General features: G+C 41.2%; 1 protein-coding gene across 4 annotated transcripts in view; it reads left to right on the top strand.

Moving 5' to 3' along the window:
* Positions 1 to 21,318, top strand: part of tafa1b (TAFA chemokine like family member 1b) — a 106,311-nt gene extending 84,993 nt beyond the window's left edge. Inside the window, exons 3-6 of one of the 4 annotated variants that reach the window (XR_015438573.1) lie at positions 1,501 to 1,641; positions 13,138 to 13,262; positions 14,650 to 14,741; positions 19,619 to 21,318. Coding sequence is in view for 2 of the 4 variants with exons in the window: in XM_023427998.2 (XP_023283766.1) it covers positions 1,501 to 1,641; positions 13,138 to 13,424 (428 nt within the window). In the remaining 2 variants the exon portion in view is untranslated. Of the gene's footprint in view, positions 1 to 1,500; positions 1,642 to 13,137; positions 14,742 to 15,935; positions 17,115 to 19,618 lie in introns of those variants that run through there. The other 3 variants (XR_015438574.1, XM_023428001.2, XM_023427998.2) reach the window with 3 other exon arrangements.
* The last annotated feature ends 6,387 nt before the right edge of the window (positions 21,319 to 27,705 follow it).

Raw genomic sequence — 27,705 nt, 5'->3', positions numbered from 1 at the left:
GACATTAATACTGCACGACAGCACGGTCCAGCAGGACTGCAAATGTTTGCCTTTTAATCCAGGACTCTGCAGCTTTTGGTCTGGCCACGACAGACATTGGTGGGAATGGGAGAAGAAAACTGTTGCCAAACTTGTCTAGGCTGCTGGGAGCTCAGTTCTGTAATTCATGACCCGAGCCACTTTAAACATTTGCACAGCCAACTCAGCTAGAGAGACACACACCGGTTGTTGTCACACCAGTGGAAGCAAATGCATCTTCCCACCACAGCAGGATGTCCTCTTTAAAACTTGGTACAGCCAAGTGAAATGAGGCACAAACAAGATGGAATGTGGCATTTGCTTGTCTCCTCTTCTTTTTGCACTCTCACCTCTCCTCTCCTCTCCTCTCCTCTCCTCTCCTCACCTCACCTCTCCTCTCCTCTCCTATCCTCTACTCTCCTCTGTCCTGGGATGAGCTCCAGTTTAATTGTTGGATGCTGGTGTCTGTTGCGGTGGCTGTCAAGGGAAGATAAAGAGTTTTTCCTGGGGCGTAAGGAAAGGGGAGAGTGGTGATGGAGGGCCTCTCTCCTGCAGCTCCACTGGCTGCATTAGCCCCACGCTTTATAATTGTGTGAAGGGGGCACTTCCAGTGGCTCCCTCATTACTCACTGGCATGGCCAGTCCCTGGCAGCCAGACACACCTTGTCCTCTAGCTCTCTCTCTCTCTCTCTCTCTCTCTCTTCTCTCTCTCTCGCTCTCTCTGCCTGTCTCACTCATTTCAGGATGTCCCTCAGCTCCCACCCCCCCCCCCCCCCCCCCCCTCCCCTGGGCAATCCTCCCTATTGTTATTTTGACCCAGTACCGCCATCGGCGCCTATCGCCTTCTCTTTTCACAGAATTCTTTTGACATCCTCCTTTGTCAGACTGGGACCTATTGCACAGTATTTGCTCTGACTGATGTCACCTGTGTTTTGGAGTTAATGCTTTAGTGTAGCATAGCCTAAGACCATATTTTGTCAGCCATGTAAGTCTAATGACTGCCAGATCGTCGATAGAGTAGCGCAGTGAAAAGATTCATCCTTTTTAATCATATTGACAACATATGGAAGGTATCAATGATTTAACGCCAGCCACATTACGCTTACTGAGTGTATGATGTGATCTTCATCATAGGCTGATTTGTATGGAGTGAGTACAGCCGACGTTGACTGAGAGGAAATTAGATGACATAATTGAGATGCCTGGAGGGCCAATTTGTAACACATACTTCCAGTGCCCAAAAATTGTACTGCAGCACATGATATGATGTGAGGTAGTTGAGGTTTCCAAATCTTTCGTTCACATCATTATTGTTTGTTTGGATTTTTCTGTTAAAGAAAATGCACAGTGTGGTGCGCAGTTGAGCTATAATCGGTTAATGAACACGCTCTATGGTTGCTTCAGTTACTTTTCACTGATATATTTCCCATTGTCTCACATGTACTGACTGTGTACTGTGTCTGTCTGTGTGTCTGTCTGCAGAGGGAGGTACGTGTGAGGTGATTGCTGCCCACCGATGCTGTAACAAGAACCGTATCGAGGAGCGTTCTCAGACAGTCAAGTGCTCCTGTTTACCGGGGAAAGTGGCCGGGACGACACGCAACAAACCCTCTTGTGTTGATGGTGAGGACAAATCATTTGTTTTAAAATTGTGTTGCTGCTGATTAGTTCTTACTGAAGACTGTTGTGAGGGAAGAAGTTGTTATCTATTATCTATGATACATCTTCTTCCCTAGCCCATGTTATGTATAAACAAGACTAGGTCAAAATGGCTGGACCACATATGCTAAAATCCTGATTTAATAACCATGAAAGCGACTGAAAATATCACCAAACACACAAGATAAAGAGTGTCTTATGTTTAGTTATTTCTCTGCCTCATTTAGTAATAATAGTAGATGTGGTGAAAGTAGTTTATTTGCTGTGAAGGAGGAGATGCTCAGTGAATTGGAAGTGTTAATTTGCTTCCCTGAAGCTCCTGAGCAGCCGAGAAACCAAGTCCACGGTTGGCACCCATACATGGTCCAGCCACGTACTATGGCTAGCTAACATGATCCAGCACTTGTTCATTTTACACTGCATGAGTTTGATTAAAAAGCTTCACATATTCCTGTAATGGAAAGTATTTATCTCAAATTCAAAGAAAACATGACAATCTTGTGAAAAAAAAATAGCATTTGACTTAAATTGAATTAATTTTTTTAGACAAAATGATATTGTTTAAAATTATCATCTGAATAAATATATACAAGAAATCAAGATCAGATCAAGTTTTCCATATGAATACATTGAAGGTTTGTGTACATTTCTGCTGAGTTTGGGCTATTATAGTATCACTTTGGCCATGCATGCATTATTAAATTAGAGATTTCTTATTGGCACATTCCTCCAAACTACAGCTACCAACATGACATGTGCATCGGCTGACCATACATACAAATTAGTACCTAAGTACAATTTATTTAATTAAGAAATATAATTATTTAATACCTTACATATATGTAAATACCTTACATACATGTATATATGTAAGGTATTTACATCTGACAGCTACAATCAGGAGTTTACACATTTTCTAGAAGTTAGTTGTTAGATTATGTTTTGAAAATAAAAAATTTGATTCATTTATAAAATATGCCACATTGTTATATATATGAATACCCACAAATGTATAAAATAATAAAGATTTGCTTCACCTCGACCAACATTAAAGTACCTCCTAAATGTTGATGCATCAATACAAATTATTCAACAATATAATAATAATAAAGAAGTTTTATTCTTTATGAACAACTTGTTGCTAATACTTGTTAGTGAAGTAAAATGTTGAATGTTTTTGCACGAGTTTTACTTGAAATTTAATATTTTTATCACGTGATATTGCTACTTTCACTTCAGTGAGGAATGTGAATACTTCTTTTATCTGTTATCACTGAATATGAGAAATGAAATGTTCCAAGGTGGGATTATCATCAGGTTTGAATGAACAATTCTGAAAACACTTTGCTTTAATAAACACTTCAGACCAAGACCCACAGCATTTTCCAATATAACTTTACATCTGTGCTGTCTCTCTGCGATTTTCTCCAATAATGAAAATGCATTCTACCATTAAGAACCCAGTAGTGCTGTGCTGCTGGGCATCATGGGAGAGAGAGAGAGAGAGAGAGAGAGGATGATCCAGTTGGGCTGTTGAACACCTGAGCAAGGAGCACGTTGCAGATCACATCGCCCAAAGCAACTCAGGCTGATGGAAATGAATAACTAATAAACACAAGTCAGGGAAGCTCCAGGCTAGTGCACCTGAATTACCTTAGCTGAGAAAAACAATCAGGCAGAAGAAGCTCTATGAGGGGGGTAGATGTGTATAAGAGACAGAGTCTACTGAGACAGAACTGCGATGCCCCCTTCACTCCGCGGAGCTCATTTACTGCTCCTCAGTCTCGATCTTTTCACCTCCACCTTCAGCAGAGATCAAAGTCATCTCTCTGACTGCCCCTCTCACAAGGAAATAACACCAAAAATATATCCATTATCAGGAATGTTACATGAAGGGCCAGACATGCCAGCTCAGTGGGCTTCACAGGGTTGGTTAGGCACAGCTGACACTCAAGACGATGCTATAATATGAATTAGATATGACCTGAGGATGATACAAGAGAACCTTCTCCTGGTTGGAAGAAAAATTACCCAAAATCCTATTAAACTTTTCAGTGAACAGCTGAATTTTTAGTCCTTGGGTTTTAATAAAAAAAATAAAATAAAAAAAACTGATGTTGTGTTTGCCCTGTGGTTGGAGACATCTCCTGGATGAAACATTTACAGAGCTCTGACCTTGAGATGTAGCCTTTTTAGCAGGCTGTGTTGTCCTTGTACAGAGAGGCAGACAACCAGACGCCGTCTCCTCTGCAGCACAGAACAGACAAGGGACTCTGGACTGCTTTGATATCCTTTGAGATTGTCCTTTTCACTAAACATGGCATAGACAGGCTTCATAAAATACCTGTAAACTGGATATTTTCTTGTCCACAATTAAAAATTACATCTCAGTCGTTCAGATGAACAGCATTGCTTGCTGGCTTATAAAAAAAAAAAAAGAAAGCAGAATATAACTTGATGCGTCAGGCTCTTTTTTTTTACAGCGAGATTAGAGAAGTTGTGAGCAGAAGATGGACAAAGATATAGAAATCAAAAACTGAATTACACAAACTGACACGTGGAGGTGGAGAGGTGGGAGATGTTGCCAACACTTCATGCCTCTGTGACACCCACAGCGAGACGATCCTTGTTATTAGTATATTGATTAACAAGCACTTATAGACAGAGTGGTGAAAAAATTGAATCGACAGGTCAGTGAGCGGCAACGTGAGCACCACACTGAAAGAGTTAAGGTGACCTGCCCTCTTAATAATATGATTTCCTTTGGTTAGGGCCTTTACAGCCTCTCTTGGATCGTTTTCACCTGCTTCAAAGTGAATCAGGCTGTTTGTAATTTATTTAACACTGAAACCACCATGGGATAAGGGCTGAAGGGCAGACAAAATAATTATGATTATTCATAAGAGCTCATTTGTAGTCGGAAGTGTCAGGCGTTGCAGACACACCATTTAATTAAGGTTTTTTTGGGTTTTTTTGTAGGTGTGGAAATAAATGGACGGGGGGGGGGCACTCCATTCAAGGGTTTTGATTGTCTAGGAAAGCTACACCTGAAAGTGTGTGTTTGTCAACTGGGCCCCACAGGCTGTCATTGCACCATGTGAGGGATTATAGACTCGTAGAGTCAGTGGTCTGGCCCCTCAGCAGCGCACGACCCGGCCCAGATGGAGCTTTCTCCCCAGGTCCCAGCGTTATTAATGTTCCATCGAGATAAGGAACGATGCCGCAGCCCAGCTCATCTTGCCACCCCCCTGGGGGACACCTACCGCCACTGTACCATACACAGGTTATGTTCCCACACAAAAAAAAAAAAAAAAAAAAAAATATATATATATATATATATATATATATATGAAGAATAGCCAGTGTTGTGATATAACAAATCAGAGGTATATCTTCAGAGGTCATTTGGTTTGGACACACATACAGAGCCTGGAAGAATGAACGCTCCTTTATCTTTGGCCAAATTTGCAGAAACAGACAGTTTCAATGATGTGCCGTATTATCAGTCATTAGCGTCAAACGCCAACATGAAAGCACACAGCGAAGATCAGTCCCATTGTCAAGTGTTCGCCACCTCGTGAATGCGAGCCCCATGGGGTTATTTCAGTTGCTATTGGTAACTGTTTTGGTTGTTATTAATATACGGGGATGTGACGACAGCTTGCGTTGGGAGGCGTCACGCTCCATGGGGGTCTGCTGTCAGATTATCCCCGTAGTGGGAATTGATTATTAGCTTTGACTATGAGAACTATGTCCCAGTTATGTCAGGGCCACAGAGACTCTTAGTGAAGAACATTCCTTTTAACAAGTCAAACGTTCATATCTCTCCAGCCTCACCGGGCCGATCACATGCATTCAGATTAGGCGCTCGTCACCGCACCACTGCCTTTATCCCAACGTATGAGACGTGTAAGCCCTAAACCACAGTATGGACACGCAGAAAGACACACACACATACATATGCACTCATCTACTCAACACATGCATGCAGATGCCCTAATTAGCACACATGCTACCACTTTGTGTTGTCATGTAGCTGCTGTAGCAGTAAACTCTTCAACAAGAGATGCACGCAGATGCCCGCTCACTGCTGATCAGTGATGGGGAATGAACCCTTCTGTCTGGCTGCAGGCACATATAGCCAAGCATGACAGGTTGTCATGGTACATTTGAGATACATCCAGGGGGAGACACTCGTGGACTCTACCTGAGGGGAGGGACAAGATGTGCTGTTCCACATACATTACTGGTCAAACAGATGCACATCATGAATGAAAACAGAGCATCATAATTATGCTGGAATAAGATGCACTGTTTGATATGGTCTCTAAAATATAATAGTTTCATTACAAGCAGGGCAGTCATGGTTACCATCAAGAATGTAGTTTACTAGACAAAGTGTTTCCTTATTGGCAAAGCTTGTCCTTGTGCAGACAAACAGATGTGATCTGCAGGAGTTTACTAATTACTAATCACTGTACTTTCTTGCATGTCTAAACTGGTGACACCCAAGACAAGCCAAGAGACCATCTCATCCTTCTATCATAAAATCATTGCCCCCCCCCCCCCCCCCCCCCCACACACACACACACACACACACACACATTTTATGATATCAGTCCCCACCCCTGCTACTGTACGTGGTTGGCAAGACGTAAACCTGCTGCAGATTCTGCCTCAGGGAAGGAGGAGGAACAGAAGGAGCAGATTATACTGTTCAATAGAAAACAATAACTCCTTTCTCTTACTGACAAACACACACAAAGAAAGACGTAAGGAGAGACTAACAAAACACAGAAATCCTCCAGGGTCAAAAAAGATGTTTGTGTCTTTCAAGAAGTTGAAGATAATGATTGTGAAGCAGGTTTTCTACTCCATATTTGTCACATCCCACTGAGCTCTCACAGCGTTGGCAATGTGATTAGACTCTCAACCTTTAACCTGCCAGGAGAGGATCTGACCTTCGACCAGAGTTGAAAGGTCTCCTTAGTTCTTTTTTTCTCTGTCTCCGTATATATATATATGGATTTTTGGGGATTTTTTTCTTAAAAAAACAACATCATATTTCCTTTCTGTTTTGGAGTAACAAGTCTGTGGTTGTATCGAGAGAGAGAGAGGTGAAGAAACATAGGGCAGATCTATGTCAGTTGTGTGGGAGATACATTTTTCGTGAGTCGCTTTTGTAACCACTGAAAGGAAAGAAAATAACCACACAACAAAAGGAGTCATTGTTCATTCATTAATAGGCATGCGTGTACACACCCACTCACACACTCATACACATACATGCACACACTCCACAGGCACAAAGTTACACTCACTCTCTCATGCTCAAAATGCACACAGACACACTCCAAAAGGAACCGTAACAACAAATGAGACATTTGGAGGCAGTGTATGTTTTCACATAATTATATTTAAACAAAATATTGTAGAATTAGAGTATATGGCCCTGAATTATTCCACACGCTGTGTGTCATTTTGCATTATGCTTGATACATTTTGCTTATGTTTTGTATGTGTAACTGTAAGTCCCAGTTTCAACTGAGTCTGAGGTCATGCAAACTAGTAAACCCCTCTGCAGGCATGTTTAAGAATTCATTTTAATTCAATTTTAATTCCTCACTGAAAATAATCAAATTAAAACAGAGGAATTCTTCTTCGAGTCTGCAGGACGTCCATTATGAATTCAGAAATTCATTAAAGCCATGTGATTAGAAAGCCAAACAATATTTTCTGAATAGCTAATCAAACCTTGGCTCTCTTTTCCAAGAGGGCAAAGATTAATGCAGAATAATGACTATCTGAGGCTGACCTTGGGTTCAGTGGTCCAAGTCTCACTCCTGCTGTAATTATACACTCGCTTCATTTGCTTCATGCTCCCTTGACCCTTCCGATAGTTTACTGCTGTTACACAATGCTTACCCTCATACCTCTGTCTCATTGAGATGGAAATGTGTTTTTCTAATCAAACTGTGTAATTCATCCAGTAAAGTGAGAGATGGATCATTAAATAAATGGACTATTTTTTTAGTTGGATGATTATATGAATGAATGATTGATTGCCCATTTGTTTGGTTAATAACTGAGTAATCAGGGCACTTGCAGAGCACTGATATAAACTGCTCATGTAAAGGAGAGGAGAAAGAAAAACACCCATGTGACCTGAATGAGTCAGTGAAAGAAATCAGTGGAGCTAGGTGTTATCTTGTGGGAAGCATCGATCCTTCACCCCGAACAGTAAATTTAACCCACCAAATGGCATGAGAATTTAAACCCTAATTGCTTTCTGCTCCGGATCTTGACTGAAGGCAACTCATTTAAGTGACTCCCCAGGAAAAAAAAAAAAGCAAACACTACAGCTGACACGATTGGAAAGCCACCGTTTTGCTATGATTAAGTCCACCAAGTGCTGAGCAGCCGCTCCAAGTTAAAAAACATTAACTATTCATTGAGCCCAAAGACACGTATTCACATTTTGACACAGACAGAAATCAATTCTCTTCCTCATCCGTCAAGGTGTTCAAACATTCTGCTACCTGGCAGGGACGTGTCAGCGAGTTCAATCCATCACAGAGCCCGCTCACCAGTGATCTGACAGATGCACTTGTAAAAGGTCCATTGCTCCATGTTTTTCAATCAATTCAAGTCCCACTCTCGGTTGTTTGTCCATCAAAGCTAAAGACTCCAGCCTGCTACCTGGCTAACATCTTGAATCAAACACGCTTTCATTCCTTGTTTGCTGATTATTCCAAGCCTATCTGTCATCTTTGACAGTGTAAAGCAACTACTTTGTGGTAACATGTGAGGATCATGTTAATTGGTGCTGGTGCTTTAAATCATGTTGAAGCTTAAATAGATGGATTTGAGAATTATTAGTCCTAAATCCAAAGCAGGATTTGGGACAGTGGCCCACTGCAAACACCCCACGCCCCACACACACTCCCTTGCAGACACACAGGAGGAGTAAAGTTTGCTGATGTTGGAACAAAGGTTATACCCTCTATGCTGACGATTGCACAGGGAGTAGTTAAAACGACTGTTGGAGGTCAGTGGTCACCAGAGAGTGATGCATGGATCCCGGCCCAGAAATGGCTCTTCTCCAGCGGTCAAGGTCGGAGCCAGATGTCCTGGCCCGGCTACAGCCAGAGACATGACATGTGTGTGTTCACATGAGGCTCGACTTTTTTTTTATCCTTGTGGCCATCAGAACAAACATGTCATTAACAATGTGTTGTCGAGTTGTGCTGAGATGAGCCTGCTGTCTTCCACACTGATTGACTTAAAATAGATTTTTTTAAGGCAAAGATCACATTTGAGCATGAATATTTATAAGATGTATTTCATAGTCACTGCTCATTAAACTTTTACTCTCCTTTTAGTACAAGATGGGAAGCTGTCAAGATATTAATTAGAGTTGTGCAAAACTGCAGGTTTTCAAGATGGTGGATTATCTACATCATCTGCTCTGCGCTGTGGAATAACTTTAACAATACTTTTTTTTTTTTTTTTTTTTACATGATTTACAAGAGTGCAGAACTGCAACCCTGCTCTAGTTTACAATTTCTGAACGGTTGCATATTTTCTGGCTAACACACTGCAATTTGTGAAGACTCTGGTAATCCATCTTTGATCTTGTGGGCATAATATACAGTTAATGAGAAGGTAGTGCTGTTCTCTGGTTGGACGTTTTATTTTCAGGCTGAAGAGTTATGAAGGCCACTTAAGCACAGCCTCGTGACTCCACAGTGTCCACAACATTTATCGAACCTTGAAATCAGGCAGCTTTATTTGTGTCACAAAAAAGATCAGCAAGTCATTATAAGAATAATAATTTGTTTCGGATCTGGTATTTCCGTACAAAACCTAAAATACCTAGTTACATTTTTTTTTTTACAATTACGTCTTCTCCTCTTCCCTCATTGAATACAGGATCTAGAATGAATATGTAAATATTGTTAAAGTTTAATTAGTAGATACAAGATTTGTCCTACATCAAGTCCATTCTGAAGGTATGTGCACTGGAGGTTTCACGTTTTTCACATCATTTCACATCACTCCTGTGTGAGTTCCACAGTCTGGTTGTACAAATGTGTGAAACTCAGATTTAAGGTTCACACAGAGGAACCTGAAAACACTGCACACTACACAACTTCTAGTAGCAAATTTTGGCCAGACATTCTGCACACTGAAGGTTAAACATTTAAGTGAAGTGACAATAAGCAAAACACTTAACTAAGTGTAGCTGGAGCTTAAGTGTAACAATATGAATCTAATGTCCAAGCTCAATAGCTTTGATGTCCATTCTCAATAAATCTAGTGTGAAATGAATAAGTGAATGAGGGCCCTTTGACACATGGCTCTCCATAAGTTTGAAATACAGCAGCTTATGTGAAAAATGTTAACGTCAAACGAGCTATTTCAAAGTTATGCTATTGCTACATAGCCAGCATTAATTGGCAGCTGTTTCCTTACCAGTCTATAGCGGACACGTTGCAAACTCTATCACATCTTTTCTTCTACTGAAGTTAGCATGCTAACCAGCTAGCCCTGGCCAGTCTCGTCACTTTCCGATAGCGATGCACTTTAGCGTCCAGTCTGACCTGAGGATGTAGCGCTGCTCATAGGGCGTATCATAACCTCTTGTAAACACAACAATGGCCGAAAGAATCTCAGTGAAGCTTTCAATGTCAAAGACCTTATAACAAAGCAAACAAACATAATCAAACATTTAATACAGGTGAAAAAGAAAGTAAAGAAGCTAACATATGAGTAGAAACACAAAGCTCCCAGATGATACAGTCTTCCTATGTTGAAGAACAATAACACTAGCACTAACCGCTGAGCACCATGCTGCCCACTTGAAACATTGGCTTAAATAAAATTCAGAGGCGTAAAAACAGTGCATTATTTAATATTTTATTGGCAAAAAAAGAACAGAATCATGTTACCAGTAAAACGTATAATGAAAATCAATAATCCAGGAGTGGATTATTGAACAACCAGTTCCAACCAAACATTGTAAAGGAATTTAATGTTGGTCATCATGAAAATAAATAATGCAAAAGATGCAACAAATAATACTATCCAAACCTTCCCACGCTCATGTTAATGCAGCTGTTTTCTCGGCTCCTCGTATAGAAATGATCTATGCTTCATGCGCACACATTTCAGGGCGCAGAGTGTGAGGTGAATTCAGTTCTGTGAAGTACAGTAAATATCAATCAACTTTCATGCAAAGCAGCTCCCATGTTTCAAGCAGCTCAGGTGAGGCAGTGTTTCAATATCCTGCATGGTTTTGCCTCCTTTTCTGTCTCTTTCCAGCTTTCTCTCTCCATTTGAAGGAATTGTTTTTTGTTTTGCAGGTATTACTTTACCATTTTCAATTCAGACTAGATTCTGCATTCACATAGTTGAATATAAATCGTCCTCAGTTGGTAGTATAATGAAAAACAATGTCTCTGTTCCCCCGCACTCTCTGCAGCGAGAGGAAGAGGCTAAACAGAGTGGCGGCTTCGCAGCACATCATCATCACTCGAAAGAACTGATTAAACACATCTCCGCAAGCCCAGTCATAATTTGCCACTTAACAACGACTTCCTGCATAGTGTTGAACCTAAAATGCAGCTGAATGTAAACATGATTAATGATGTGAAATGCATATTTAGCCCATGGATGAAGACAGAGGGAGAAAAAGCAAGATAGCAGGAGCACAGTGGATGATGGCCCAACATGCGGTAATTAGTGGATAAGGTAAACAGCCATGGGGGAAGCCAAAGGGCGGGTTCACAGCTGGTTAGTGGATGCTCTCATTCTGGCATTCAGTATCCTCAGGGCTCATGGAGGGAAAAAGCGAAGGAGGAAGTCAGGAAATGCAGTAAGTTCACTGAGGAGCAGTGGGGCGTGCCTCTGTGTCCAGTCAATTTCTCAAATATATGTGTGTGTGTGTGTGTGTGTGTTTGTGTGCGCGTGGGTGAGTTCGTGCAAGCATGCATGTCCGTCCACACAGAACCGTAGTACACTCTATGCTGTGAGGGACTGCACTTTAACCATCTTCTTCCATCAGTTGGAGACGGCATGTTGCTCATACTCACAATTGATTGGTGGTTGGCCTGTAACCTTGGCAACACAGGCTGGAGGGGAAAAAAAATATTATTTCTTTTTCCGAAAGGTTCAAAAAAATGGGTTTGGAAAATGAAATGATGCCGGTTAAATTCATCGCATTCACCCAATCATTTGACCTTCACATCCTCTTTATGTCAGCATGATGAAAGGAAAGATGCTCTTTGGTGATTTAAACAGCAAATTTTAATAAAAAATCCTACATGCGGGAAAAATTTGTTGGGGGGAATGATGACTTCTCGTCTGAAATATTGCTTTGAACTTTTCACATTTGCTGTCAGAAAGCTCACAATCCTCATACAGAGGAGTGTGGAAAACAAAAAGTTTTTCAAACATCATGGTTAATAAATGAATCAGAACTTGAGTTTGAGAGAATGGTTTAGATTTGTGTGCTACGTTTTGATTCAACAAAAGAGAAAAAAAAATGAAAGTGTATAAAATGCATTTTTGCAACAGCGTTTTTTGGGTCAGTAGTTATAATATATTGTAATATAATTGCAGCACAACTGGATGTGAAAAAACAGGGAAGCACATTTCCTCATGTGATTAATTGAACATATGGGCTGTGGTAAGTTAATTAGGAGAACATATACTGTAGGTTAACAAAGGTTATTTATTTAGCATCTATCTGCTACTGCCACAGGTGACTCACCAATGATGAAAGGTATCTGACACCTAGATAACACACATACACACACACACACACACACACACACACACACACCGATACAAATAGAGAGTAAGAGAGGGAAAGTGGGATCTTGATGAGAAGATGAGAACATATTTGTTTTTGTCACATAGCTGGAGGAAGAATTCAGTTGATGTTAATGAGAGGCAATTAGTTTTGATTAAAAATGAGATTGCCCCCTAACATGCAATGTAGCTATATAAAAACAAAATAATGATTCATTTCTGTTGGTATAAGACATTATTGTCAACAGCAGAAGTACCCGTGCAGCAATGATACAATCGCTCTGAGGCCAAAGAGGAGGAAAAACATTCATTTAGATAACACGGCTGTGTGTACCTCAGCAGAGTAGCTCATAATATAGTGTGTGGGAGCGCACATATACAAGTGTGCCAGTGTTGAATATGTACACAAATGTACACAATGTGTTTGCATTGGAGGCTTCTGCGTTTGTTCAACTTTTTGTAACGATTCGGCCTACATTAGAATCGCCTTACTCCTTGTGTTTTTAATTGTATGTTTTTATTTTATTATTATTACTTTTAGTGCCCATCTGTGTTGGGTGCATACATGCGCGAATATGTGTGTACACAAGTGTCTGCGTGATAAACTAACCTGCTATGTCGCATGTCTGTGCTCACCCTCCCCAGCGTCCATTGTAATTGGGAAATGGTGGTGTGAGATGGAACCATGTCTGGAGGGAGAGGAGTGCAAGACTCTGCCTGACAACTCTGGATGGATGTGCTCCTCTGGGAACAAAATCAAGACCACAAGGGTGAGACCTCACGCACACGCACACACACACATAGACACATACACGCACGCAAACACAGACACACACACACCTCAGTCCAAATACATATATCTGCATGCACAGATCAACACTCACAATGTACAGCTGCACAAATACATGTACAATACATCATACCAGACATAAAAACACTTGCACACATATCCACATGTGCACATTAGAGTGCACACACACACACACACACACACACACACACACACACCATTTCCACATAGTCTCTATCTAAAATGTCAGACAGATTTCACTTTACTATTCAACCTTTCTTCTTAGACTTGAAGTGAGGACGTCACAAAGAAATAGCAAGAAGCTGTGTTTGAATACTTTGATTAAATGCTTTAACAAAGCTTCTCTGCCGCCATAATTTCTGTCACTGAACAATCAAACATGCACGGTATCAAACCAGTGGGTAAAAAATGACGTGCACAAGTAACACTGTATCGACTACTGTATAACAAGGTGGATTCTGTTCCGGTGTAAGCAGCCTATCCATGAAGGCCCATAGTAGTACACAACAAACATAAAACAGGCAGTAAACAAACAGGTGGGCTCTGCCTCAGGCCGCGCTCCTCTCAGAGATAAAGTTAACGGCCTCTCTGCTCCTGCACTGCCTTTCGGCTCTGTAAACTGACTCCAAATGCAGCATGCAAAAATAATGAAGGGAGTTAAGTCCTCGAAGCCAGCAGTCCAGCACTCGGTGACAGGTTGATCACCCGATTTGTATTCATTTAATTGGGCCCACCCCACCCTCCCCCTCACCCCCTGTGCTCGTGATCAGCAGCCCCCACCCCCCCTTCCGTATCCTCTTACTGCTTGGTGACAATGACTTTGAATAGAAGTAGAGACTAATGTGATGGCAGGGAAAAGAGGGAACAGCCAGTGAAGGTTAGACCACACGGGGCTTCCCAAGGTTGTTCTGCAGATTTATATGCCGGCAGATAGACATAAAGCCTTTCACTCGGCCCCCTCACAGCTGCCACAGGCTTAAAAGTTTCAGAAAGAAGTTGATCGAATGGGGTTTTGCCAGCCTGTCAAGGTAAGGTGCAGTACTTGGTTCACTTTAAAGAATGCATCTCTAATTTTCTACTCAGCCCTTTGCACAATTTTGAAATAAGTAAACTTGATATGATTGTTTTTATGTAACATGGGACAAGTCATTTTCTTTCTATTCTCTTGAGAAACGTTGGTCGAGATTGTAAAATTTTGCACACAAAGCATTAATGCATATTTATGAGTAAAATGGCTTTGGATTAATTTAATCAAAATCTTATGAGAAGAGGGCCAAAGGTCAGGCCTGAAGCTGCTTTTCTACCCAATACACACGTGTCCTTTTTTCTTGACCCTCTCTTTGCAGAACACCCAGCCATACTCCCCTTTTTAGCTTCCGGAAGCAAAATGCAGAGGATGCGTCAACAGAAATTGAGCTGCATTCTTGCTTCTGTAAAGGTTAGTCTTTTTCTCAAGCTGTTCTCTGTTTCTGTTTTCCCGTCTCTCTCTCACATCACTGTATGCACTCGAGTGTCAGGCAGTAGGAGTGGGACCAACTCATGTTCAATGACTTCTCATTAACCCAAATGCTCAGCGCGAAATAATCAAGTGTGTGTTTACATGCTGTGCATGATTGGGCAGGCGTGACACAAATACTGAACGCATCGCCACCCACTGTAAATATTTATCACCCGGCACAGGCAGCGCACGCATAAATAAAAAGTGAGTTGCTGCGTTTTTCTTATAAACGGTGATACGTGTATCACTGAAATGTACGGCACATGGGTAAACGTGCAGATACTGTAGCAGCGCATTCATTGAGTACTGTAGAAACACACACAGAGAGCCAGGTCCACCCCTCAGCAGAACCCTGCTGTTTGTGATCAGTGTGTAATGGCAGGATCAGTCCCTCCTCCTTTCATTGCTTCCTTTGTTCCGTGTCCTGTTTTTTGCTATCGGCGACTGTGTGGGCTTGATTACAGTGCCTTGCACCGGTCTGCCAATCCCATTAGGCACTAATCTGTGACATGCTACTTGCTCCTCTCTGTGTTTTCTCCTAGTTGTGCACGCACGCACACGTTTGATGTGTTTGATATGTATGTGTTTGTGCATGTATGCTCACATGTGTGCGCGAGACCCCCGGGCAGGCCTCTTCCCTTTTTCGTTGTGTGGCTCCTTATCAGAGTCCACTTGATATCCTGATCCCCCTCTGAGGGTCTTGTTGAAGCAGCTATCAGCACACAGCATAGCCCACAGGCTACATGAAAGGCCTTTTATCCTGCACTCTGCTCTCTGTTTTAATCAACATTCCTCATTCACCTGCCTCTCAGGCCAAATTGCCTCATTTGTATTTGTTTTGTCACAAGTCAGCAAGCCCACAACACAACATTGTGTTTTTTTTTTTATTATTATTTATTTTTTTGTTTACTTTCTTTCTTTTTTTTACTCACAGACATTTTATTTCCTGCAGGTTTTCATTTTGCTCTGAAAAGTGTCAGTGAAGCGCAATGAGGCAGGCAGGCACGCACACATGTTCACCCACACACAGACTTCATCACCATCTTTCATAAAAATTGGCATGAAAAGTAAAAAGCCAAGCAAAGCCAGTGCCTGACACCCATGTTTCTTCTTTTCTTTCTTTATGTCTTTCAGAGAGGGAGCCCTTCATTGCCTGTTCTGTAGCAGCAGACAAGGCAGGCCCTTTTGTTTGTGGAAGTCACAGTGAGAGCGAGGCTGGGGAGCACCTTCCAAAACACTCGCCCACCATAGATCTGCATTACCCGCTCCACTGGCTAAATAGATCAATCCATTTCTGCTCCCTCCAAACAATTATACACCTTAAGAGAGACAGGCAGAGTGAGAGAGGCTGTAATGAAAACATCTTTTCTCCTGTTCGTTCTTCTGCCCAGCTTTTGATGATAGTGAAAAGAATTACATTTATTTGATAACCTCACTATTCGTGTGTTGGAGTGAATATGAATATGTCACCAGTATCAAGGCAGGAATGTCATAATACAAACCTTATCAGGCATTAAATTACTCTTTTTAGTAATTTGACACTGCAACATAACCATGTATTCATGTACAGTAGTTGTTTGAACTGTGTAAATCCACAGCAGTTCCACTAAGGAGTATGTAATTGCTCAGATTAGTGAGTGCTAAGCATTACACTCCAGTGAAGCATCACACTCTTTCACACTTTACAGTGAGTATCCCCTCTAACTGGTCCACCATGATTTACTTGCTGTTCAGAGAGCCACGTGTCCCCTTATTAAAAGGAGCAGAGAGCACTTTTTCAAGCAAAATAACACACTGTGACGAGATGTAGCCCATCTGTGAGACAGTTTCAGAGCAAAAGTGACCTGCCAGCAGATGCATCACCATCTAATTTGTCAAACTGGGAGACCGCGCGCTGCCGTAGATCAAAATGAACTCCAAGCGGCCATGCCACATAAAGTTCAACTTCACAGAGAAAATCATCTGTCTCACCTCTGTGCTTGACAACACTCCTCCTCCTCCTCCTCCTCCTCCCCCTCCTCCTCCTCTTCCTCCTTCACTCCTGTGTAATGTCATCATGAAGACCAACATAAAATCATACACATACGATAAACAGTGTGTCATTTTGGATAAATAATAAATGACTTAGTATGAAAAAAAGTATGAGACTGCAAGCTGACAGATGGCTGCAAAAGACTGCCCAGGTTGTCATCTTCATGACATTTTTATACAGGTTTGTAGTGGGGGAGTTCATTCCAAGTGCTACTGATTAATTTATACTTGTTTTCTTTGCTTTTTCCATTGTCAATGTCACATTAAATGGATCTTGATGTATTTTGTCGTCTGGAGTCTTCTGTTTTTAGAGGGTGCTCTTTAGTGGTGTTTGAAGAGGTTTCTCAGCTGGCATGATTGATTTGTTCAGCACTAAACGAGAAAGGGGGGAAAGGGTAGGCTGTGTTTGCACTAAATTCTTTTGCTAAGGCAATTGTCCTTGGCTCCTTTTACTAACTGAAGTCTGAGTAAATTGCAATTTAATGCGGCTAGCAAATTAGAATGCAGATGGCTTAGTTGCCAGCAAAGATGGGATAGGCAGGAAATCCTTGAGCAATCCACCGCTACCTGCTGCACTGTTCATTTGAAGAGACAGAGGACAAAAACGAACAGGACACTTTGAGTCTGACACACACACACACACACACACACACACACACAGAGAGAGAGACACACACACACACACACACACACTCACTCATATGCATGTGGGTTGAAATGACAGCATTTCCATACAACCCCTTTTCTCTCGCTAACAAACCTCTGGTGGGTTGTGACTAAGAGAGAGAGTGAGCCGTAATGTGTAACCTGTTACTGCTCTTGTTCTGGCAGGGGTCATTCTTCTGCTCCAACGTTTCGATATGTCGTCGTACAGCAGATGATACAGATGCAAATGTTGGACGGATGAGCCCAGAGGATTACTTTGTTTAAGGATCATGAGAGAAAAGAGCAAATCTAAAGACGCTGTGACAAGATCTGGAGGAGAAATCAACATGTTAAATGTGGGATTTTGAAGCTATTTAGAGCAACACAGAGGAGAAGCTGCAGTGCAACTATCTAAATACGCAATGATATAGTCAGCAAGGGAGAATACGTCAGCACTGTGTACGTCAGTTGAGTCTTTCTAGCTGTGAGACAAGTCATATGACATCTGTCTTAACAAGACACTTGATCTTTGAAAAAGAACTTTCTTTAAAAAGTCAACCAATGGGGTTGTTTCCAGTGATGCCTCCCTTGTTTCAGACAAGACAGAACTAGACAATCCTCAGCACAAACCCCTGTGAAAGCTGCAAAATCCTGCAAATATGTTGTTTTAGTGTTAGAAAATTGCTATTAGTCTGGATCTGGATCTGCATCAAAATACAAATGATATTTTCATTCATTCAAGTAAGTGCGATGTGATGAAAGAGTCAGAGCTGCAAATGGCACTTGACTTAGAATGAGTTAATTTGGATTGAAAACAGCAAAAGAGGTTTTCAAACAATAGTTTGTCACTTAAAAATGAGCCAAATGACTAGAATTAAGATTTTTTCAGTGTATCAAATTATTAAGTCAGATCAAATGCAATCAACCAACAATAAAACTGCATTGCATTATGTTTTCTTTTTCTACTCAATGTTAAATTAGATTTCTAATGCCTGCTTCTGCCTGCTTTAGTGCACAATGCAGGAGGCGAGCACAGGTGCTCACTACTCAACCCATAGGAAAAAAAAAGGTTAATAAAATCATTTGGCTCTGTTGCTAGCATGTCCAACATATTGGAGCTCTGAGACTTTATGTGCCACAGCACACAAAGTCCCAAGCAGCACCTTCCACAATCAAATCCACACACCTGGCTACCACCTGCCAGGCCCGCTGGAAATGTCATGGCTGTATTTCTTAGTTGAACAGGATTATGGGATTTCTAATTGGCTCCACAGTGTGCAGGTGACTTCAGATTTATTCCATCTAAAGTCTCAAAGCAGAAAAATAAGAGGAAAATGTGATAAAAGCTAGTTGAAGAAATACTCTGGCAAACGTTTACACGCTTCGGCCGAATAGACGGTCATAAGAAGTCAAAGAACTCAACTGCTTTAACTGTTACAGACATCACGCACACAGATTTTATTGAGCTTCAGGTTGAGCAGGATGCTGAAAAGACTGACATTCAATAGCAGTCTCAAGGTTGCACAATGTACCATTGAAATGTGTCCAGGTCTGCAGCTGAGGCTGAATAAGAGTCCCTGAACCAGAGTCACGGAGAGACAGCTCAGACTCCACAGTGGGGGCCCCGATCCCATTTAGCAAAGCCAAAGTCAATTTATCAGGTTGGAGGAAAATCCTCAGCTTTGATTGGCTGGCTTGGCATGAAGGTGCAAACGAGGGGTGCAGGCGAGCTGGGGGTGGAAATGATGTTGCTAAAATGGTCTGCGATAAAGTCAAAAATATGCCAGAGTGTCAGTTTGTCAAGCAGACATACACAGCATGAAAACACATCAGGTGTTTGTTTTTTTCCTTTTTTTTAAAGCTTTTTCCAGATATATCCCAGTTTACCTATAAATACCGAACACACCTTAATTTTCAGTGTTGTTTCCACTCGTATACGCCGACTGTTTTTAGTAGAAGCAGGAACCAGGGGATGAGACGGGGCTGTACAAAGCCTCCGCAGTTCAAAAGACTCCCCTTGTTCCTGAAACATGCGAACGGAGCAATTCTTCGGGGTCTAATCCTCGCACACTTGTATGCCTTTGTTCTATCTAAGTGTATGTGTGTTTTCTCTCCTCTCCTCTTCCTCCTGTGTGTTGCAGATTCATCCCAGGACCTAACAGAGAGCTCCCATTGCAGGGCTGTGTGCCAGGCTCTTTCCCTCATCTACCCTTTCTCTTCCCACCGAACGGACTAAAACTATTACATCCGCGGCTACTGACTGGATTACCTGGGACCACAGAAAGGATATCCACCCAGATAAAACAGCTTTGCTCGCGTGGTGCCAAGGATTTCAAACCAGACTAATCCCCTGTTTGATCAATGAGCCCCATGTTGGTGACTCTCCTCTTCCACACAGCTGTGGCCAGTTTCCGACCTACTCTCTCTCTGTTTCCCTCACTTTGTCTCCCCCTCGAAAAATTGAAACAGCTTTGCAGGGGTTATTTAGAGGTTGTTAAAACATTATTTGAAGATATTCGCCCCGCCTGCCTGAAGGTTGAGGAGCTTACAAGGACCTGAACACAGGATCTACAGAACTATGGGAGAGAAATTACTTTGATATCCTTTTATTTATGTCCCGAGGGCATTTGTGTTGGACTCACTAATTTAGCAGGTTGGCTTTGCTGGAAGACACGGAGGACATTTAGCTGAGAAACACTGGATTCTCAGTGAATGCGACCACTAGCAGCCTATAAAGAGTTAAGAATCTTTGGGAGGATTTAAGGTCTGCCTTCATGGCCTCACCTTCAAACTCCTTGATGGACATTTCACTTTGACTTTTATTCGTGGGCATGCCCAATGTAAATCCATGAGCACATCTTTTCTTTGTATGTAAGATAATTTGTGTATATATACATATATAAATACATTACAAATAAGATGAGAGATCCAAGAAGCTGAGAAATATATTTAAGACTCTATTAGGAGCTCCGAATATTGATCAGCCCCTGAATATAATCCAGAGGCTGTTGTTCCAATACGGTGTGTAAAGGACTGCTTTGCAGTGTCTGCTTGCATTGGAAAAAGCAACAACGGAATCATAAAAATAAGTATCGGTCACTTTTGTCATCCAGCAATGCTGTTGGTTAAGCCAGAAAATGCTTGTAGTTTCTGTAAAGATGAGGAAAACACTGTATAGATCTGCCTCAAAAAAGAAAGCAGCACTAACAACAACCCCTGAGCTTCCCACTCAGATACAGTAGGGACTTAGAGCAGCGTCAGAAAAACCGGGAACATAATCGGACAGTTAGTGTCTGTTTCTGCTGTGGATAGTGGTCCATGACCGCACTCTCCACAGCAGTGTGATCTCCCTCTCACACACCAGAGAGCGATGATTTATTCTAAATGACAGTGAGAAAGTATTAGTCACAAAGGAGAAACATACAGTTATCCCCCAGTAGATATAAGTACGTTACAGGACAGCCTTATGAGAAATAAAAATGGTTTTCTATACTGATATGCTGCCTCCCCATTCCTTCATATGGTAACTGATATTTTGAAAAATGTCCCTCATATGACTATTTGATATATTGTAATATGTTCATGGAAGATCTTGTCAAGAGTTTCATTTATATGATATGTTAACATTGTGAACAGAGTTTTTGCTTGAGTAAACAAGCAATCAACAACAGCACAAGGCGGGTATGAAAATGACTTACGGGCAGTCAAACACACACATGCAGTAAACACACAAACAAATCTGTGATGCTTCATTTATACAATTCCCTTGGTGGCAGAGTGGATTTATCAGAACACCACATTCAATTCATTCGTGCAATTAGAATAAAGATTTCCAATATTGTGCCAGGCAAAAATTCCAGATGATTTTCAATATCAGCCTCCTCTCTCGGCTGATATGAGATTCGTTTCTTCTCCCAGAGGACGCGCTTGTGTACATTCATCATTTAGGAATTTGGCTAGTTTCATGGAGCCCGGTGCCTCGCTGAGCAGTCACAGAAGGTATGAAAAACACCGACACATCAATCTCCCAGTGGTCTTGCCAGAATCGTGAAGGAATATACGAAGGCAGAGGGAGAAAAGAGCGTGTTTTTTCCTCTTCAATGAGCCGTTCCCTTCTTTGTTTTCTCATATCTAATAGGATTCACTGTCCTGCAGTCTTACTGAGCTGGTGCAGAAGAAAATGAGTCAGGGAATGAATTTGTGTGTATGTACATGAGTGTATACGGGTGGTTTTCTGCTGCTGTAAATGAATTTATGTGAGTGTATGTGTGCATTTGTCTGTTTTACCATGCCTCTGTGTGTATTTTTAGAGACAGTCTGTGAGACACGCGTCCCGCAACGACGTACTGTGAAGATTATCCTCAAATTCAGTGCTTCTGTTGAAAATCAAGGGATTTCTCCCTCCCTACTTATGCAGGTTCTAAGTGGATTTTTGCTTAAAAGGTGCTTGGGGATCAGAAATGGAAGAGGTGCTTTTTCTTATTCTCTTTTATGCACTCCTTAGCTCTATCCAGAAATGATGGAGTCGTGCTGTGGAGGGAGGTCCTGCTCCATTTTAGGCAGAGCAGAAAGGAACACAGCACGAATAGATAACAGGGGCCGGGTCCTCCTCCCTCTCCACGATGCTGTGCAATCTCAAAAGAGAGACATCCATCAAGTCCTGCCGACCTCCCACCGAGACACAGAGACAGCCATGTCCACATCACGCTGGATGGCTAATCAACGCCTGACAGCAAGGACAACCTCTTTCATACAGCCAAGACGTGTGCAGCACATATTGGACAGTGTTGTTTATAAACTTGTATTAGTAACTTCCAAGGGTATCTCAAGTAACAGCCAAACTTTTGCCCTGGATACAAGTTAAATGATTGGTTGCTTTTAGGAGCTTTAAGTAAGAGCCTCCACTCCTCTTTGACAATATTTCCTGTCTTTGCACTTTATCACATTCGTGTTCTTTAATCATTTTGCACAGCAACCTATAATTTGTGGAAAGGGCACACTCCTTACCTGTGGGTGCTTTGCGGTCTATAATTATAGTCATTATGGGCATGAGTCACTGTGAATGTCGCCTTTACAATGAACATCTATTGGAGCTGGACAACTAAAAGCGTCCCAAAATCCTTAATGACACTAAAACTTGGTCTCAGTGATAGCTGTTCAGAGACTTAGGGCATTATTACCAGAGGCCCATTTGCAATGAAAAGTAATGATATCAGACAGTCTTTTGTTAGGGTAGATTCATGATTAATTCTTTTTAATTACTGGACATAAGAAATGGGAAAATTACATGTCATTATACCCAGTATCAGCACCATCATAAGTAAGAAGTAAATGAGGAATATGTGAACTTCTACAAGACGCCACAGTGATCGCAAAGATCGCAAAGCTGATACAGAGTAGCCCACAGCTGCGTTTGCGCAACAGTTTCTGAAGTTTGTCGGGATAAACAAGGTCAAAACAGCAAACGACATAGTGTAAAGCGAAACGCACCAGTGGCCTGCTGCAGTGCTATTGTTTGTAACAAATGAACACTCTGATGGGTACACAATACATCACTGTCCTAGTCCCATGACGCTGCACCATGCCCGCCAACCACCAGTACACTTGTCAGCCAAATGACTCGCCAGTCTGTGATTGTCAGCAGCTGCCATAATGATAATTTATTTGCCCGCTGCTTTACTATTTTCCTCACCTTATCTCCCCTCCTGTTTCAACCCAAAACACAGCAACTTGCAAAGGGTCAAACTACGAGATCCATCATGATGTACATGAGCGCGCAAGTGTTGTACACGACATGTCTTCTTGTCCCACCGGGGGCACTGATGTCGTCACAGACCGACCTCCCCAGGAGATTTCAAACTTCACCCATTCCCATTAAACAGAGAACATTTTTCACAGCAGTGTGTCTCCACACCGCCGGAATGACATCAACACCCTGACTCTCAATTTTTGGCCATTGGAGAATGAATGAGCAAGAGCTGGATTGGGGAAAGAGAGGGGTTAGGTTGAAAGAGGAGCTAATACATTGTTCCACGCCTGAGGGGAGCGTACAAACATGCCGAGTATATTTTTGTAAGTCACATAGATCTCAAGCATCTCAAGCCGTACAAACATGTATTTTATAATAACATAGAAAGGCTCGCTTTCAATCATTTGTTTTCATGACCTTTTCATGGCGGCACACAGGGGATGCAGGAGCGTCTCTGGCCACCACAGACGGCGCGAACAATCTGCTGCTGTCAGCGTGGGACCATCACAGGAGGATGAGGACACACAGCCCACTTTGCAGCCTTAAAACACACTTACCTGTGAAAATGTCTCTTTCATGTGTGAAAACCAAGAAGCACAAGTGCATGTTTTGAACATGCCTATATACTGACTGACCAGAAAGTAGAAAACCAAGTGCAATGCAATTCAGTCCAATAAAAAAACATCTTTGTGTTCTGATATTCCACTGCATTACATCATGTAGGTCTTTTGAAATTATTTAGATATTATTCTTTAAAATATGTTTAAAATGTCACCTTCCTGCATAAATAATTTTCATTTGAAATATTATAGTATATTAGCAAATGTGTCATGTGAAAAAGTATATGATGTTTGTAATAACCAGGACCAGATTGTATTTTTCTTTCCTTTCCTTTTTGTTTTGTTTGGAGGTCAGATGAAATTTTCATGTTGTCTGTCCAAGTTTGTATGCAGAGTTCACAACAGCAGCCAGGCCTTCAGGCTCCCTGCCAAAGACAAAGCACTGTGCCGTCAGTCCAAACCTGCCCACACGCACAGTATGCTGCAGTGAACTTATCTAAAGTTTGGACAATGGAAAGGATTAGAGCATTTGTCTTGCCTACACACTGACCAGAAAGTTTCGCCATGTCACTGGGTTTATGCACTATTTCTCTTTCAGTCTCCATCAAGCTTCCTGTGTTTTCTTAACCTGTAGCTTTTATTCTATAAATGTGAGAATATTTTCAAAAGATAGTACAAGTGAAGGACACCTCCAAATTATAAGAAGTTTCACTGCTCTACACTAACAATTCACCATTTATTTAATGAGATTCATACTGTGTGAGTGCTCCATGACCTTTACAGCTCACATGGCCTCAACACAATCACGAGTGTGGTTCCAATGACTGGGAATCACCACCAGTCACAACGGATCAAAAAATTAGGATGGAATAGTGTCTTCAAGACTGAAACAGTAGGTCTATTTTCCTTCGATATTGTACTTCTACATACAATATAATCTTGATAATTGACCATCTTCATAGATATAGACTAGATATTTAGATTAAAGTCCACCTGACCTGCAGGTCTTTGTTCTCTGGTGGAAAGCTACGACACACAGATATAGAGAGGACATGCAAACTCTAAGAGCCCCAGTTTGGTGAGTTGAGTTTGAACCTCTTTACATAAGGGGACAGTGCTTAGAACTGAGTCACCATGAAGTTCAAACATTTCTACTGCATTAATCCACAAAGTCATGTGGAATAAAGAGCAATATAAAAAAGTGTCTGTCTTTACAGTGATACACAGTGACTGTCGACCAAATCCACATACAGTCTCGGTTCTTCTATGTACAGTATGTGACAAACCATCTTTGGGTTCAGTTATACTTAAAAAGAATAATAAATAAAACTCTTCATCAAGCTCACTTTTTTTTAAGGGATAATGAATTTAAACTCTCACCTTTTTCACACAAAAGCTGTCAAAATGAAAGTTTCAATGTCTTCAGTTGTTACCTGACTCTGTCTGCTCTATATTATATCATATCAGCTTCAAGGACTCAAGGACTTCATTCTGTTGCCTTTTAAAATGAATAACAGTCCTTCTCTGTTAAAACATATCACACAACTCCAAGCATGAAACCACATGATTTTTTTAAAAATAATACAATAATACAAAAGTATAGAAAAACACTGTTTATAAAAGAAAAATCCAACAGAATTAATATTTGAATTTGAAACAAACATACCATTCTGTTTCCTCTCTTAGTACAACGTACCAGATACCACTTCATTAACATTGATTATTAATAAAGATAGAATAATTTGCTGCTAAACATCATGTTCAAGTTCTTCTCCTCTCATTTTATTATGCAAAAAAAAAAATGGCTCCAGATTTCCTAAAATCCATCTGGTATACTGATTCTGTAGACATGTATTTGAATGTACTACCATTGTCTTTTATTTATTTAATCTGCATATAGATTCATCAATGTCACACTAACGCAGCAGAGTTAGAAACAGCTCTCAGCAGAGTCTGTAGTCTAGATTAATGTAAAGGTGATCATCTAATCGGTGCATGATAGAACCTCTTTTCCTAATTCCACCATCAGCCAATGAGCTGCCTCGTTCACTTGTATGCAAATGAGAGGCCCAAGGGCAAGCAGGGATTGTGAAGGACACTGTTTTTGGACCAGGAGGAGACAGAGCCACACTGGAGGGCCAGGCATATCTCATTTAGATTCAATGCTATCATTTCACATAGGCAGGCGAAACCTAAGTGCCTTGCTTACACTGTACAGTGCCAAGTACACAAGCAGACGTTCCTTGCATAAGATGTAGAGACAGTTGTTTGTGACCTGTAGTCATTTTGCAAATCTTGTTGAGGCTACCAAAATTTAGTGTGAATTACCATAATGTGCTATCGTGGCCGTAAAATGCATACAACTCACCGCTGATTAGCAAATCACCATAACCTAGCAACAAGCATACAGACACATAAGCATGCAAAATAGCAGGAGTCCTTCCTTTATCTAAGTAGCCGGTAGAGCAAACCGTGCTGCTAGAATGGAATGTTAACATGAGCACAGTGCAGAAATCAATTTAGATGTTATTCCCATGACAGTGCCCGGGTATGACTATCCAGGGTATTTCTATTTTGTATTACCATCCCCACCTTGTTTTTCCCCAAGCTATCATCCCAAATAGAATGGTGTCTCTGTCTCAAGGCGATGGCCATTGATCCACATTGGAAGTGAGATACTACTGCCTGAGCCATCAGCGCAATGCATTTTATTTGTCAGGCCACATTGATGAGTGCAACTAGACAGATAGACCATGCAAAAAGTCCTGCTGTAACACAAGGCGCTGTGTTAAAACAGTTCCTAAGAACTGCAAATTGCCCATGTCATTAAACCATGTTGCAGCAGCTCCATGCATAACCTGCTCCTTCTTTTTCACATGTATGAAATGAACCCATTAGAATTAGTCTATATAAACAATATTATGTAATAGCCTCTCACATCTCATAAGCATGGTATTCCTTTAAATGGTGCAGAGAATAATAGTTTGGAGGATTGCAGTTTAATATCTTGCATGACAAGCCTTTATAGTTGTACTATATGATGAGCGTAGGAAATCTGGCTGACATTAATTTAAAATGACCATGATGTCTGAGCAAATGTAACACACAATGTATTGTAAAAGAAAATATGTGGATGCGCAAGAATCTATGCTAAACATCCAGGATGCTTTGCTGTTCACTTTTTATCCTTCATGGATCTGTTGGAGAGAAATACAGTAGTTGTCTGCCCCCTGGACCTCTCATTATTATCTCATATAGATTAGTTTAATTTCTAACTAAACTTGTACCAGTTTCACTTGCACAACTAGTTACACACATTTCTACCTTTCTACATTTACTTGTTTCTGTATTTCTTTGTCCGTATGTTAATTGAGTAGGTGGTCCCACCTCATGCAGTCTAAAGACAGATTGGTTATAGCAGTGTGACCAGATCTACTGCTACTGCCTTGACTTGACTGGTAACAGGAGCTTTGCATTTCACTCGCTACTAGCTGCTTAGTTAATCTGACATTGTTCAAATCAGTTCAGTTTTATTTATTTTACTTTAGTTTATTTACTAGACGCAGCTGCCCAACATTTGTCTGTCATCATGTCGTATTTGTATTATGCCTATAGTGTCAGCTGGTTTCAGCCCTTTATCTGTTTGCTTCTCTCCTCCTCTCTGTGCTCACATATACAGTATTTAAATACAGCTGAATTTCCAATAGAGCTGCTCTAATTTACATATTTTTATGTTTCTGTTGTCAGACAACTGAACATGAGTTAAATAGTGACTGAAATGTCAACAGTAACTGACAACATCAAAGACGTGAAGTTGACAACACTGGAAAGACAAAGCTCCTGTTTAACACTCAGTCAAGGAAATAGTAGAAGACAGGGTTCGAATTACGGGGGAGGAGTTTGGTGAGGTCTGGGGTCT

This window comes from Seriola lalandi, unplaced genomic scaffold, assembly GCF_002814215.2.
Source record: "Seriola lalandi dorsalis isolate HSWRI2012SDOR001 ecotype SW California unplaced genomic scaffold, Sedor1 jcf7180002054864, whole genome shotgun sequence".
In the NCBI taxonomy this organism is placed as follows: domain Eukaryota; kingdom Metazoa; phylum Chordata; class Actinopteri; order Carangiformes; family Carangidae; genus Seriola; species Seriola lalandi.
Note: the sequence above shows the minus strand (reverse complement) of the source record. Positions and strands in the feature narration are given on the sequence as shown.